The 12,953-nt window shown below is 49.8% G+C and overlaps 1 protein-coding gene across 1 annotated transcript in view; it reads left to right on the top strand.

Moving 5' to 3' along the window:
- Positions 1 to 12,953, top strand: part of XDH (xanthine dehydrogenase) — a 68,046-nt gene that overhangs the window by 16,238 nt on the left and 38,855 nt on the right. Inside the window, exons 7-11 of the mRNA XM_062209212.1 lie at positions 5,445 to 5,513; positions 5,777 to 5,863; positions 7,261 to 7,402; positions 11,098 to 11,190; positions 11,771 to 11,922. Of these exons, the coding sequence (XP_062065196.1) occupies positions 5,445 to 5,513; positions 5,777 to 5,863; positions 7,261 to 7,402; positions 11,098 to 11,190; positions 11,771 to 11,922 (543 nt within the window). The remainder of the gene's footprint in view (positions 1 to 5,444; positions 5,514 to 5,776; positions 5,864 to 7,260; positions 7,403 to 11,097; positions 11,191 to 11,770; positions 11,923 to 12,953) is intronic.

Below are 12,953 nucleotides of genomic sequence, written 5' to 3'. Positions count from 1 at the left end.
ACCCAGCCGGGCTCAGCACTTGCCTCCCTTCTCCAAGCTGCTGTCTGTGCTTGGCACTCAGCTGAGCTTATGAAGCTGCTAATTAACTCTCCAGACAGTTTGTGAACCCCTGTGGTGCCCACAGAACGCCTGGTGAGAAGCCACAGCTGAGGGTGTGGGTGTTTGATTACATGAACCTGGACACACACCTGGTGCTTGGCGAGAGGCCAGAGCCCTGGCCTCTCCCTCCCTGGCTTAATCCTCCCAGCTTCTACCTGATTCCTCCACTGGGTTTAGCTAATCCTGACTGCAATCAAGCCATCATCCTGAATGTGATTCTGGGTCCAGGGGAGAGTTATAGATGCTTTTTGCTCGCCTTTAGGGTTGTGCTGTGTCCAAACAAGCCAAGAAGGGGTGGGTAGGGAGGGAGACAAAGCCTTAGAGGAATGGAAAACATCACACCCTGGTGACGAAGAATTAGCAGCTGTGGAATGAAATGAAAATGATTGAAAGCACAAACTAGGAATCTGCAGACCTGGGTTCAAATCCTGTTCCCTCACTTCACTGATGCACGACCCTTGGCAAATCTCCCTGTTTCTCAAATCTCAAATGGGGATTACAGTTGTACATCCCTCACAGTGCTTGAGAGAACTGAGTACCTCTTGTAGGGCTGCTAGGACAGGGCCTGACACGTGTAAGTACTGAATAAGCGGCCTGTGAATTAGGACGCCGATACAGTTCTGTCACTACCACCGTGTGATCGTCATAAATTTCTCAGGCCTCTCTGAGAACCAGGTATTGTTCATCTTGCCTAATTACCTCGTAAGAGCCTGCTGTAGAGCAGAAATTGATGAAATTGAAAACAGGAAATCAATAGAGAAAATCAATAGCTGTTTCTTTGAAAAGGTCAGTAAAATTGTTAACCTAAGCAGAGGAAAAAAAGATACAAATTCTTAGTGTTAAAAAGAGACTAACACTACAGATTTCACGGACTTTAAAGTGAGGATAAAGACATATTATGAATAATTTTATGATTGTAAATTTGATAGCCTAGATGAAATGGATCAATTTCTTGAAAGACACAATCTGCCAAGACTCACATAAAAAGAAAGAAGTAATTTGAATTAAGTGTATGCCTATTAAAGATATTGAATCAATGACTAATAAGCTCCAAAACAGAAAGTTCCAGGCCCGGATGGATTCAATGTTGAACTCTATCAAACATTTAAGGAACAAATTGTAATCTTTTCCAGAAAATAGAATTGGATGGAATACAATAGCCAACTGCTTTCCTATACATCAGCAATGAAGAAGTGGAATTGAAATGAAAAATATAATATCATTTATATTGGTACCTCCCCCGAATGGGAATACTTAGATACAAAAGTTTCAAAAAAAGTCTAAGCTCTACATGAGAAAAACCATAAATCTTTGATGAATGAAATCAAAGAACTGAATAAATGGAGATTTTCAAGACTCCATATTGTCAAGACATCAGTCTTTATCAATTATAACCCACAGATTCAACATAAGCCCAATCAAAATCCCAGCACATTGTTTTGTGGATATTGAGAAATTGATTCTAAAGTTTATATGGAGAGGCAAAGGATCCCAAATAGCTGATTTGATATTGATGGTTATAATTATTGAGACATTGTGGTATTGATGAAAGATCAAACAGATCAGTTAGACAGAATATAGAGTCCAGAAATAGTCTCACATAAATACAGTGAATTGATCTTTTTTTTTTTATTTGACAGGTAGAGTTAGTGAGAGAGAGAGAGAGAGAAAGATCTTCCCTCCAATGGTTCACTCCCCAAATGGCTGCCACGGCTGGTGCTGCGCCGATCCGAAGCCAGGAGCCAGGTGCTTCCTCCTGGTCTCCCATGTGGGTGCAGGGGCCCAAGCACTTGGGCCATCCTCCACTGCCTTCCCAGGCCACAGCAGAGAGCTGGACTGGAAGAGGAGCAACCGGGACTAGAACCTGGCGCTTATATGGGATGCCGGTGCCGCAGGCAGAGGATTAACCAAGTGAGCCACAGTGCCAGCCCCATGAATTGATCTTTTACAAAGGATCAAGAAACAATACACAGAGCAAAGATAAATGGTATTGGAACAACCAGTCGTTTAGATGCAAAACAATGAATCTAGACACAGACTTTATATGCTTCCAAAAATTTACTCAAGGGGTCGGCACTGTGGTGTAGGGGGTTAAATCTCCACATGCTATGCTGGCTTCCCATATGGACACCAATTCAAGTACCAGCTGCTCCACCTCTGATCCAGTTCCCTGCTAATGCACATGGAAAAGCAGCAGAATATGGCCCAAGTACTTGGGCCCTGCACCCACGTGGGAGACCCACATGAAACTTCTGGCTTTGGCCTGGCCCAACCCTGGCCAGAGGCCATTTACGGAGTGCACCAGAGGATGGAAGATATCTCTCTGTCTGTGTCTCTGTCTCTCTCTCTGGCTTTTGGTGTAGGTCTCCCCCTTCTCCTCTCTGACTCTCTAAGTCTGCCTTGCAAATAAATAAATGAACAAAATTCTCTCAAATTGGATCATAGATCTAAATGTAAAACATAACATAAAAATCCTTTAAAAATCATAGGAGAAATCCTAGATGACCTGAGATATGATGATGACTGTTTAGATACAGTAACCAAAAGTAAGAAATAAATACTTGATAAGATGGACTTCCCTAAAATGAACATGTTTTTTGCTTTGTAAAACATAGTCAAGAAAATGGAAAACAAGCCCTGTGGGAGAAGGTGTTTGCAAAAGACACATCTGATAAAGGATTTATCCAAAATATCACAAAAAATTCTTAAAGTTTAACTATGAAAAAGAAAAACTTGATTTAAAACATGGGCCAAAGACCTGAACTGATAGCTCACAGAGAAGGGCTATGGATGGCAAGTCATCACAGGAGGGTTCAACATCCCAAGTCACTGGGGAATTGCAGACTCAGACAATGAGATACCACTCCCGCCCATGGGAGTGACCAAGTTCAAGACATTAACACCATCAAATGCTAGAGCAGAGCTGGATAAGTGGGATCTCTCATTCGTGGCTGATGGGAATGCAAGATACACAGCCACTTTGGAAGACAGTTTGACAGTTTCTTACAAAGCCAAACACTCACCAATTGCCCTCCACGGTATTTATCCACAAGAGTTGAAAATATATGCCTACAAGAAAACCTGCACAGGAGTGTTGCAACAGCTTTATTCATCATTGTTAAAACCTAGAAGTACCAAGGTATGTTCCAGTCGCTGAATAGATAAATAAGCTGGACTGCCTGCAGACAACAGAATATTTCGGTAAAGGAAGTGAGCTATCAAGCCCTAGAAAGGCATGCATGAAACTCAATTGTGTATGCAGGTACTTCAAAATGGGATTAGAGATAATTAATTTTGGTGCAAAAGAGATTTTGAAATCTGTAGTTTTTAGTTAATATGTATTTCATGAACTTTTTGAAGGCCTTTCTTCATATGCATGGATTTCAGAAATTTCTTGCCCCAAAATAGATCCTTGTGCCCTGCAGTGAAAGCAACGGGTCTGAAAAGACTTCATGTATATGACACCAGTTGGACGATATTCTAGAGAAGGCGAGGCTGCGGAGGCGAGATTAATGGCCGCCAATATTGGGGGGAGGGAGGATTGGCAGAGCATCGAGGGGTTCCCAGGCAGTGTGGCTCTCTTCTGTCAGAGAGGATACACTGTGATACAGTTGCCAAGGCCTATTGATGGGACATTGAGAGTGAGCCCTCAGGTAAACAGGAGGGGAGGTGATGTGTGAAGGAGGTTCACCAAGTGAAGCAAGTGTAGAATTCTATTGTAGATGTCCATTGTGAAGGTGATTGTGTGTGTGTGTGTGTATAGGGTGGGGGAAGTATTTGGAAATTCTCTGTATCTTCCATTCAGTTTTTCTGCGAACCTCAAACTATGAAACGATGTTGTTATTATTTAAAAAAAAAAAAAAAAAACACAAGCCTGGAAGTCTCAGCTTACTTTGTGAAGTGGAAGTTCAGTAGTGTAGGGGTGGAAAAATCCAGCCCTATCCAACTTGGGCAGACCTCGTGGGCGGTGGTGCACATTGTACATCACAATAAACACATCAGTGAAATATCAAGACCAAAGATCTAAGTAGCGATGCACTGGCTTTTTCATTATCTGGAAAATGTACTCCTGTGAAATACGGTGGTCCCCGGACAGGCCAGGCGAGGAAGGCTGATGGCTGACTATGCGAGGGTTCTTCTCACTGCCTAGGAATTCTCCGGATCACTCCTTCTCCAAGAAGAAAGATGAGAAGGGGAACAGGAGCCTCACTCTCTCTCTCCCTGCTTCTCTTCCTTCCTATATAACGAGGCGGAAGGGCAAGGTGACAGCGGGGGTTGCAGAGTAGACCCAGCAGGTCCAGCAGTCAGTGGACCCAGAGTGGTCTGCTCGCAGAGCTGCAGGTGCAGGGGGTGAAAGCCGCGCCATGGTCACCTGACAGGTGACACTGTCACACTGACGCCCACGGCTTCCAAGGTTCTCCGGGAGCTTTCTTGTGGAGGATATTCTTTGGGAATTGAGTGGGATGGTGTCTCCCGTGGCTCCTGTGTAGAAGGTTGCTCCCAGCCTGCTCTTTCAGGAGTCTACCACCCCAGAAAGTAACTGGGTTTGTATCTGTGAGTCCTCCCTGTTTTTGCATCTTAGCACAACTCCACGACGCTGGAGTGTCTCCTGAGCCCTGAACTGCAACGCCTCTTCTCCAGAGGCCGATCAGTCACATGGACACACCCTTGCCCTGCAGTGACCTGGCTCTGGGAGCCTGTGATTCTGGACTTGATTCCTGAGAGGCCCTGAGCAAGTCCATTCCTATAGGTTCTGGGTGACTTGGCTGGCACACTCATTCCAGAAGAGGCCCTCAAAGAGAAGGCAAAGCAGAGCTGTCTGGGCAGAAGGGCCCATTCAGTGGTGGGGAGGCCATGGCGCACACCAGCTGTACGCTCCAGCTCCAGCACCAGTCCTGGGCATCCCTGGGAGTGTCCCATGGAAAGCCCAGCCTGGGGGACAGCCAAGTATGCCCCATAGAACTTGGCTGATCTGGAAGTAGATCCCCTTGAGTCGTGAGACAGCCAATACGAATGTCTCTCCTAGAGGCTTCCTAAGAAGGAGAAGGGGCAGAAAGACGCAGGTTGATAAGTAGGGTCTAGCTTTCATGGGGAAAATTCTTTGAGGGTGAATTTTCCTGTTTTCCTATTTGTTTATCCATGGGTTATACATTAGCCAAGTGAGAAAGAATGTAGGGGAGGCCTCAGCTCTACACAAAGAAACACGAGTGGCGGGGTGGGGTCTTTGCTCCCCACGTTGTTGCTGGCCTAGGCATCAGAGAGAGTTTGCTGGGTATTAATCATCTAGAGTCCTGACTTCCTGTGCAAATTCTGCGAATATTCTTACACACACGTTGTCTCTCTAGGATGGGGGGTGCTGTGGAGGAAGTGGGGACAACCCAAATTGCTGCATGAACCAGAGGAAAGAGCCGAGGGTAAGTCAGTCCCTCTGCCCTGGAAGGCTGGGGTCAGCACACTTCTGCAAGAGAAAACTATGGATAGACTTGGTGGTGGCCAATCGGTGAGGGTGGGGAGGGTGCACGGCAGCCCTGGGTCCTCTGGAAAAGACCTCCGTGTTCCTGATTGCCAGAAGCTGCCTGCCAGGGGCTGGCAATGAACTTGGAGAAAGGGCTGGGTTGGTCCGGCAGGGCATGCTGAAGGCGGAGATGATTTGCCACTACCCATTCTCTGCCTGCAGGTCACTCTCTCGCCATCCTTGTTCAAACCAGAGGAGTTCGCACCCCTGGATCCCACCCAGGAGCCCATCTTCCCCCCTGAGCTGCTGGTAGGTGTCATCACAGGGGAAGACCAGCAACATCTCAGGACCCTGAGTCCCAGTCCCTGGAGACCTGCTTTATTTTAATGCCCACTGGGAACTTTGTGTCTTCCTGTCCTGTAGGTTTCAATCTAAATTTTCCATCCTTTTTCTTCTTGTTTATTTATTTTTACTGAGAGAGAGACAAAGAGAGACACTTTCATCTGTTGGCTCACTCCCCAAATGCCAGCAATAGCCAGGCCTGAGCTAGATTGGAGCCAAAAGCCAGGAACTCAATCTGGGTCTCCCACGTGGGTGGCAAAGACCCAACTATCTGAGCCATCACCTGCTGCTTCTCAGGTGCATATTAGCAGGAAACGGGACTTGGAAGTGGAGCAGAGACTTAAACCCAGGCACTCTGATATGGGATAGGCAGTGTCTTAACTACCGTGCCAAATGCCTGACCAACTTCCCTTCATGTTTCTGACGCCTCTACCAGGTCAAGTCCCCCTGTTGCATTGTCCCACAGCACACTATGCTTCCTGCACACACGTCACACCTACGGTTACTAATCTGATATCTGTAGTCATTGCTAGACTAGAATCTCCACAAGGACAGGGACTGGGATTTGTAGTACACTGCATCATAGTAGCAGGTGCTCAGTAACCATTTCTTGACCTCCTGTCAGTATCTGAGCCCAAGCAATCTATTCTTTCCTCTATATACAGTCTACTTAAAACAAAAACAAAGAAGAGAGATTTTCAAAGGACGTGATCTGTGGCTTTACAGCTCTGTTTGAAGGATACTTGCTTACATCCACTTCCTCTCTTCAACATGTGTGACAAGGCAAGGCTCAGAACACATGGAGCTGAGAAGGTGCTCCTGAGGGTGTTGTGCTCATGCAGGCTGCCTCTAGTCTCCATGGGCAGAGAGAGCATGTTGGCAGGGCTTTTCCTGGATGGTAGAATCTTGAAGCCACAGTCAGTTTGAGTTAGGGGCACTCTGCACATTTCACAGCCAGTCCTCCCATGCGCTCCCCTCTGACCGACACCCATCCTCCCTGGCCTGTGTCCTCTCACATCTTGCCTGCTGTACCTCTGGGAGACAGTGGGGGGCCGCTTCAAGGAACCCAGGGTTCCAGCCCTGTCATTTTGTGCCTTCGTGGGCCCCCATATTCCTCCTACTGGATGTGCCTCCTTGGCCAAGGTGTCCCCCAGACAAAGTGGGCAAAGTGTAATAGCCTGAGTGGAGCTCCTGTCTCAGCACGTATTAGTTCTCCTCTCTCCTCCCTTCACCTGCTGAGAGATCTGAATTCAGTGCTACACACTGGTCAGCAGAGGGGCTGACCGCCTGGCACACTAGGGGAATGGCAGCGGGAGGCAGGGGACAGGGCAGTAGGAGAACTACCTTTCTTCTACCTTTCCCAGAGACTCAAGGACACCCCTCGGAGGCAGCTGCGTTTTGAAGGGGAGCGTGTGACCTGGATCCAGGCCTCAACCTTGGGGGAGCTGCTGGACCTCAAAGCTCAGCACCCTGATGCCAAGCTGGTGGTGGGGAACACGGAGATCGGTAAGGGCCCTGGCCTGGTCCCGGGGCCTGGGAATGCTGCTGGAATCTTCCCGCCTGCCCTCACCTCCCCCTGACCTTATCCTACTCCTGCACTCCACCCTTGCCCTGCTGATTGCTCTAGAAACCCACCAAGGGACCTTGGACACTTGGATTCCTGCAAAAACCCAGGCTTTGGAGTCCCACAGTCCTGGTTCAACCTCTTGCTAGATGTGTGTCCTCAGAAAAGTTACTGGTCCTCCTCTACTCTCACTTCCCCACTCCTTATACGGGGGCAGCAGGACGTCTTCCAAGGGTTGCTTTGAGTGTTCAGTGAGATGCCTGCATGCTTGCTGACGTCTCCATAAACCTTCATAGCTGACAAGCTGTGAGCCGGGCGCTCAGAGGAGGGTGCAGGATAGGAAGCTCACCTGGACCCCACTCCTTCCTTCAAGGCTCCTGGATTGAGGTGGGGTTGGGGGTGGGGAACGTGGGTAAAGTATTCAGGCCAGTGTCCGAGGGACGCTGAGAGCTCCAGAAATGTTTCCCTTTCACGCCCTCCTGCCCCTTTTCTAGGGGATGATGTGCTAGGTAAAGCAGAGGAGACGCCCAGGTGCAGCTGTGGTAGTGTTGCCTCTGACTCTGGCCATCTGCCCTGTTGGTGTCAGCAGCTGAGGCGTGAGGCTCATGGGAATTGAACAGGGAGGTTCTGGGTGTGCAGCACTCAGTCTGAATGTTTTAAGGGATAAGGAGCAATGGCAGAGGGGCCATGGTCCCTGCTACCCTCCCCTCATTCCTACACCTATCTGGGTGCCTTTCCACTATGTGGGGCCCAAGCCTGATGAGGATCCCAGGAGGAGGCCATGGCACCGCTGAGGTCTCTCTGAGAGCACCTGTGGTTTGGGCACAGGACAGGCTTTAAAGCAGTCAAGTCCAGCTTGTGGGAGATTCCTGGCCCAGGCTCCTGAGGGTCTTTGGCTACGAAGGGGAGGGCCTGGCTTGGTTTGCTGATGGGGAGTTGGCCTGTGCCCTTGTAAACACAGGTGCGGTGCAGAGACCCCAGCCACCGTTTGTGATACACTGGGCTGGCAGGGTGCCCTGAGACATGCCTGGAGGGAGGGATCCGATCGCTGTGGCTTAACAGGACTCCTGGCCCTGGGGTCTGGGTGGAGCATGAGGCTTTGGCACATGGCATGTTTCTTGCTGTGAGTCACACATTGTCCTGGGCTCAGTTGGATTCCAAGAGAAAGGAGCCCACAAGCACTTTCTAAGCTCCACGGTGAGGACCAACTTCTCAGATCCACATCCACCTGCTCCTCCGCCTCCTCCCTTCCACGCTGCCCAACAGTGTTGGCACTGATGACCAGCACAGTCTCGAGGAAAGGTGGGCGGAGAAGACCTTGTCAATAGCACACTTACTGCTTTGTCTGCCTTTTTGGTCCTGGTACCCCATAGTCGCCAGGCTCCTTGGAGTGGGGCCACCCTTCAGAAGCCCGCAAAAGCACTGCAGTGTGGTGGGGGAGGGGCACACAGGCATTTGTGAATCTTTCCCATCCATGGCCCTGGGGGAGGTGCTGTGCTACCTGTTTTTTTTTTTTTTTAAGATTTTATTTATTTATTTGAAAGTCAGAGTTACACAGAGAGAGGAGAGGCAGAAAGAGAGAGAGAGAAAGCAGTCCTCCATCTGATGTTTCATTCCCCAATTGGCTGCAACGGCTGGAGCTGTGTTGATAAGAAGCCAGGAGCTGGGAGCATCTTCTGGGTCTCGAATGCAGGTGCAGAGGCCCAAGGGCTTGGGCCATCTTCCACTGTTTTCACAGGCCACAGCAGAGAGTTGGATCAGAAGTGGAGCAACCGGGTCCTGAACCGGCGCCCATATGGGATGCTGGTACTGCAGGCCATGGCGTTAACCTGCTGCACCATAGCATTGGCCCCAACTACCTCGTTTTAAGAACAGAGGAGCCGGTGCCGCAGCTCAATAGGCTAATCCTCCGCCTGCGGTGCTGGCACACCAGGTTCTTGTCCTAGTTGGGGCACCAGATTCTGTCCTGGTTGCTCCTCTTCCAGTCCAGCTCTCTGCTGTGGCCAGGGAGTGCAGTGGAGGATGGCCCAAGTCCTTGGGCCTTGCACCCGCATGGGAGACCAGGAGAAGCACCTGGCTCCTGGCTGCAGATCAACGCAGTGTGTGGCTGCAGTGCGCTGGCCGCAGTGGCCATTAGGGAGTGAACCAACGGAAAAGAAGACCTTTCTCTCTGTCTCTGTCCACTCTGCAAAAAAAAAAAAAGAATAGAGGAGCATCATGTTAGCAGAGTTTCTAACCTGATTAGCCTGGAAGGACAGACACCCGACACAGCTGTGTGGGCTGTGCAAAGCCAGGCAGCGTGAAGCACTCCCCACTGGGCGCTGCAAGGCAGATTTGAAGTCTTCTCTCTCATTTGCATTCATGTTACACTTTCGTGTTTCCATGACTGTTTACCCCAACACTCAAATGTGCCTGTTCTTAGCTGTGTGATCTGATTAAGATATTTATCTTCCCTCTGCCTCAATTTCTTCACGTGTAAGTAGAAAACCTCAGGACCTCAAAAGGTTGTTGTGAGGCTTAAGTGGGTTAAAGTAGGTCAAGTGCTTAGAAGGGTTCTTGACATGCCTTAGTTTCCCATGTTTTCTAATGTTATTACACATGCGTGCATGCACATATGTGTGCACACACACAACCACTGGAGGAAACTCGAGTTTGTTTCCTTTACATTTGGTTAGGTTTTTGTTATTGTCAGGCTTTTGTTTTTTTTTTGTTTTGTTTTGTTTTTTGTTTTTTGTTTTTTTTTGGACAGGCAGAGTGGACAGGGAGAGAGAGAGACAAAGGTCTTCCTTTGCCGTTGGTTCACCCTCCAATGGCCGCCGCAGCCAGCGCGCTGCGGCCAGCGCATCGCGCTGATCCGAAGGCAGGAGCCAGATGCTTCTCCTGGTCTCCCATGGGGTGCAGGGCCCAAGCACTTGGGCCATCCTCCACTGCACTCCCGGGCCACAGCAGGGAGCTGGCCTGGAAGAGGGGCAACCGGGACAGAATCCGGCGCCCCGACCGGGACTAGAACCCGGTGTGCTGGCACTGCAAGGTGGAGGATTAGCCTATTGAGCCACGGCACCGCCCATATTGTCAGGTTTTTAAAACTTTATTTATGTATTTGAGAAGTAGAGCTACAAACAGAGAGAGGGAGAGACAGGGAGATAAAGGTCGTCTATCTGCTGGTTCACTCCCCAACTGGCCACAATGGCTGGAGCTGGGCTGATCCGAAGCAGGGCTTATCCGAAGCCAGGAGCCAGGAGCTCCTTCCGGATCGCCCATGGGGGTATAGGGGCCTGAGCACTCATACCATCTTCTACTGCTTTCCCAGGCCATAGCAGAGAGTTGGATTGGAAGAGGAGCAACTGAGACTCGAAGTGGTGCCCACATGGGATACTGGTGCTGCAGGCGGAAGCTTAGAGTACTACACCACAGCGCTGGGCCCTTAGTTTCGAGAGAGAAAGACAGAGTTTCAGGCCTGACAGTCTGAGGCCACACCTAACCCCATACCTCATCTGCATTTCTTAATCCCGAGACACACATGGAACACATTGTGACTGTGTCATATAACCCTGTGTGGTAGGGTGCTACCATTGCTGAGGCCTGACTCGGTGATACTACACTGGGCCTATAACCCAGGCATCTGGTTTTGTTCCAGGCATTGAGATGAAGTTTAAGAACATGCTGTTTCCCATGATTGTCTGCCCGGCCTGGATTCCTGAGCTGAACTCTGTGGAGCATGGGCCTGAGGGTAAGGGGGTTTGTCCTGAGCCCACAATGGGGCTGGGAAGCTGGCGTGGGTCATGAGAACAGTGGCGGGGCCAGGGCAGCTTCCCCTTTGGTGCTCACTGCTACCTGCCTCTCCTGGAGCTGCCCTTGCACAGGGAAGGGGGTGACCAAGGAAGGGGTTACTTTCTTTGCTTCTCCTCTACGAGCATCTGTGGTGGGTGCCAGCAGGAGGAAGGCTGGGATGTTCTCAGGAGCTGTCCTGGGTCCTGACTACGCGTTGGAATAGCTCTTGGAGGGGGCGATGGGGAACTCGGGGAGGCTAGGACTTGGGTGCTTTTCAAAAAACTTCCAGGGCTTCCATCCCAAAGATGCTGATTTTAGTGAGTTGAGAGACACTGATTTAGAGGAAAGAACATCTGTTGTAGGACCAAGTCCTGGTTCTTTTACTCATTGTGTGGCATTGGTTTAGTCATTTAGCATCTCTGGGCCCTCGTGTCCTCACTCACACAAACAGGAGACCTGGTCGAACTTTGCTTGGGTAGCTGCACAGCCTCAATGGGCTCTGTTGAGGGGTGGCATTCACTGCGAGTATGTATCCCCAGGTATCACCTTTGGAGCCGCTTGCCCCTTGAGCTCCGTGGAGAAGATCCTGGTTGATGCGGTTGCTACGCTGCCTGTCCAGAAAACAGAGGTGTTCAGGGGTGTCCTGGAGCAGCTACGCTGGTTTGCTGGGAAGCAGGTCAAGTCAGTGGCGGTGAGTCCCCCTCCAGAGGCCTGCGAGGCCGGCAGCACGGAAGGCAGGGTGACTCTGGCCGCGGCTGCTTCAGCCTAGGGGAGTCCCACATCTTACTGTTTAGAATTGCCTGGAAGCAGATTCCAGGGCCCCACTGACTCAGTGAATCTGAGGTGCAGCCCAGAGGTCAGGTTTGTAACAAGCCCCTCAGCTGCTTCTGAGGAAGAGGTTTGCGGGGTCACTGTAGGAGACCCCTGGTCAGTGACTCAGCCTTTACCCCTGAAGCCAGAAAGAAACAGCTTCCTGCTTTCTTCTTCATGGACTTGGCTGAGGCTCTCTTTAGATGAATGAGAGATATGTTAGGAGGAAGCCAAAATCGGGAGGGGGGTTTGCCCCCAGAGTCTTGGGGAGAAGCACAGGGCAGCACTGAGGGGAGGGGAGGACCTCTCAGACCAGCCCCCAGATTCCTAGTTTGCAAATAGTGGTGCTCACAGCTCTGGCCCTTCAAGGTTCACAGCAATTTATGGTGTTGAGAGGAAAGCTGTCCCATCCATTCCATGCATTTCGTTGTTTTTTAAATTAAAACAGAATGAAACAAAACAGTCTACTCCCACAGCTCTCACCCTGCCCACGCACCTGCCACTTTCAGTTAGAAATGAGGCATCGCCAACTCGGGCAGCTCTGCTTTGTTGCCCAGTTCTGCTAATGCGTGCTTCCAGGAAGGGTATTTGTCTATTGTGCAAACATCTTTTCCAGTAATGGGAATCCTGTATCTGATTCTTCTTACATTTTCTTTTGCTGAGTTGCCAGGAGGCACAGCTCCAACTAAAGCAAATTGTGCGTCTTTAAATCTTCCTCCTCTTTTTCCTTGATCTGTATCTACTCTTTCTATTTTACGAAGCCACATGGCCCCTGTGATAAATCACCTCTGTCCTTGTGAAAGAAGGTTGTGTGGAAGCTGCCAGACAAATCTACAGGGGCTTTCCCTGGTTTGCCAGTGGGTAAACATCAGAGCTGGCACCCCATCCCAAATGTTCTGATCCCGTTTTCCT

Source organism: Lepus europaeus, chromosome 13 (genome assembly GCF_033115175.1).
Source record: "Lepus europaeus isolate LE1 chromosome 13, mLepTim1.pri, whole genome shotgun sequence".
NCBI lineage: Eukaryota > Metazoa > Chordata > Mammalia > Lagomorpha > Leporidae > Lepus > Lepus europaeus.
This window is presented reverse-complemented; position numbering and strand designations above follow the sequence as displayed.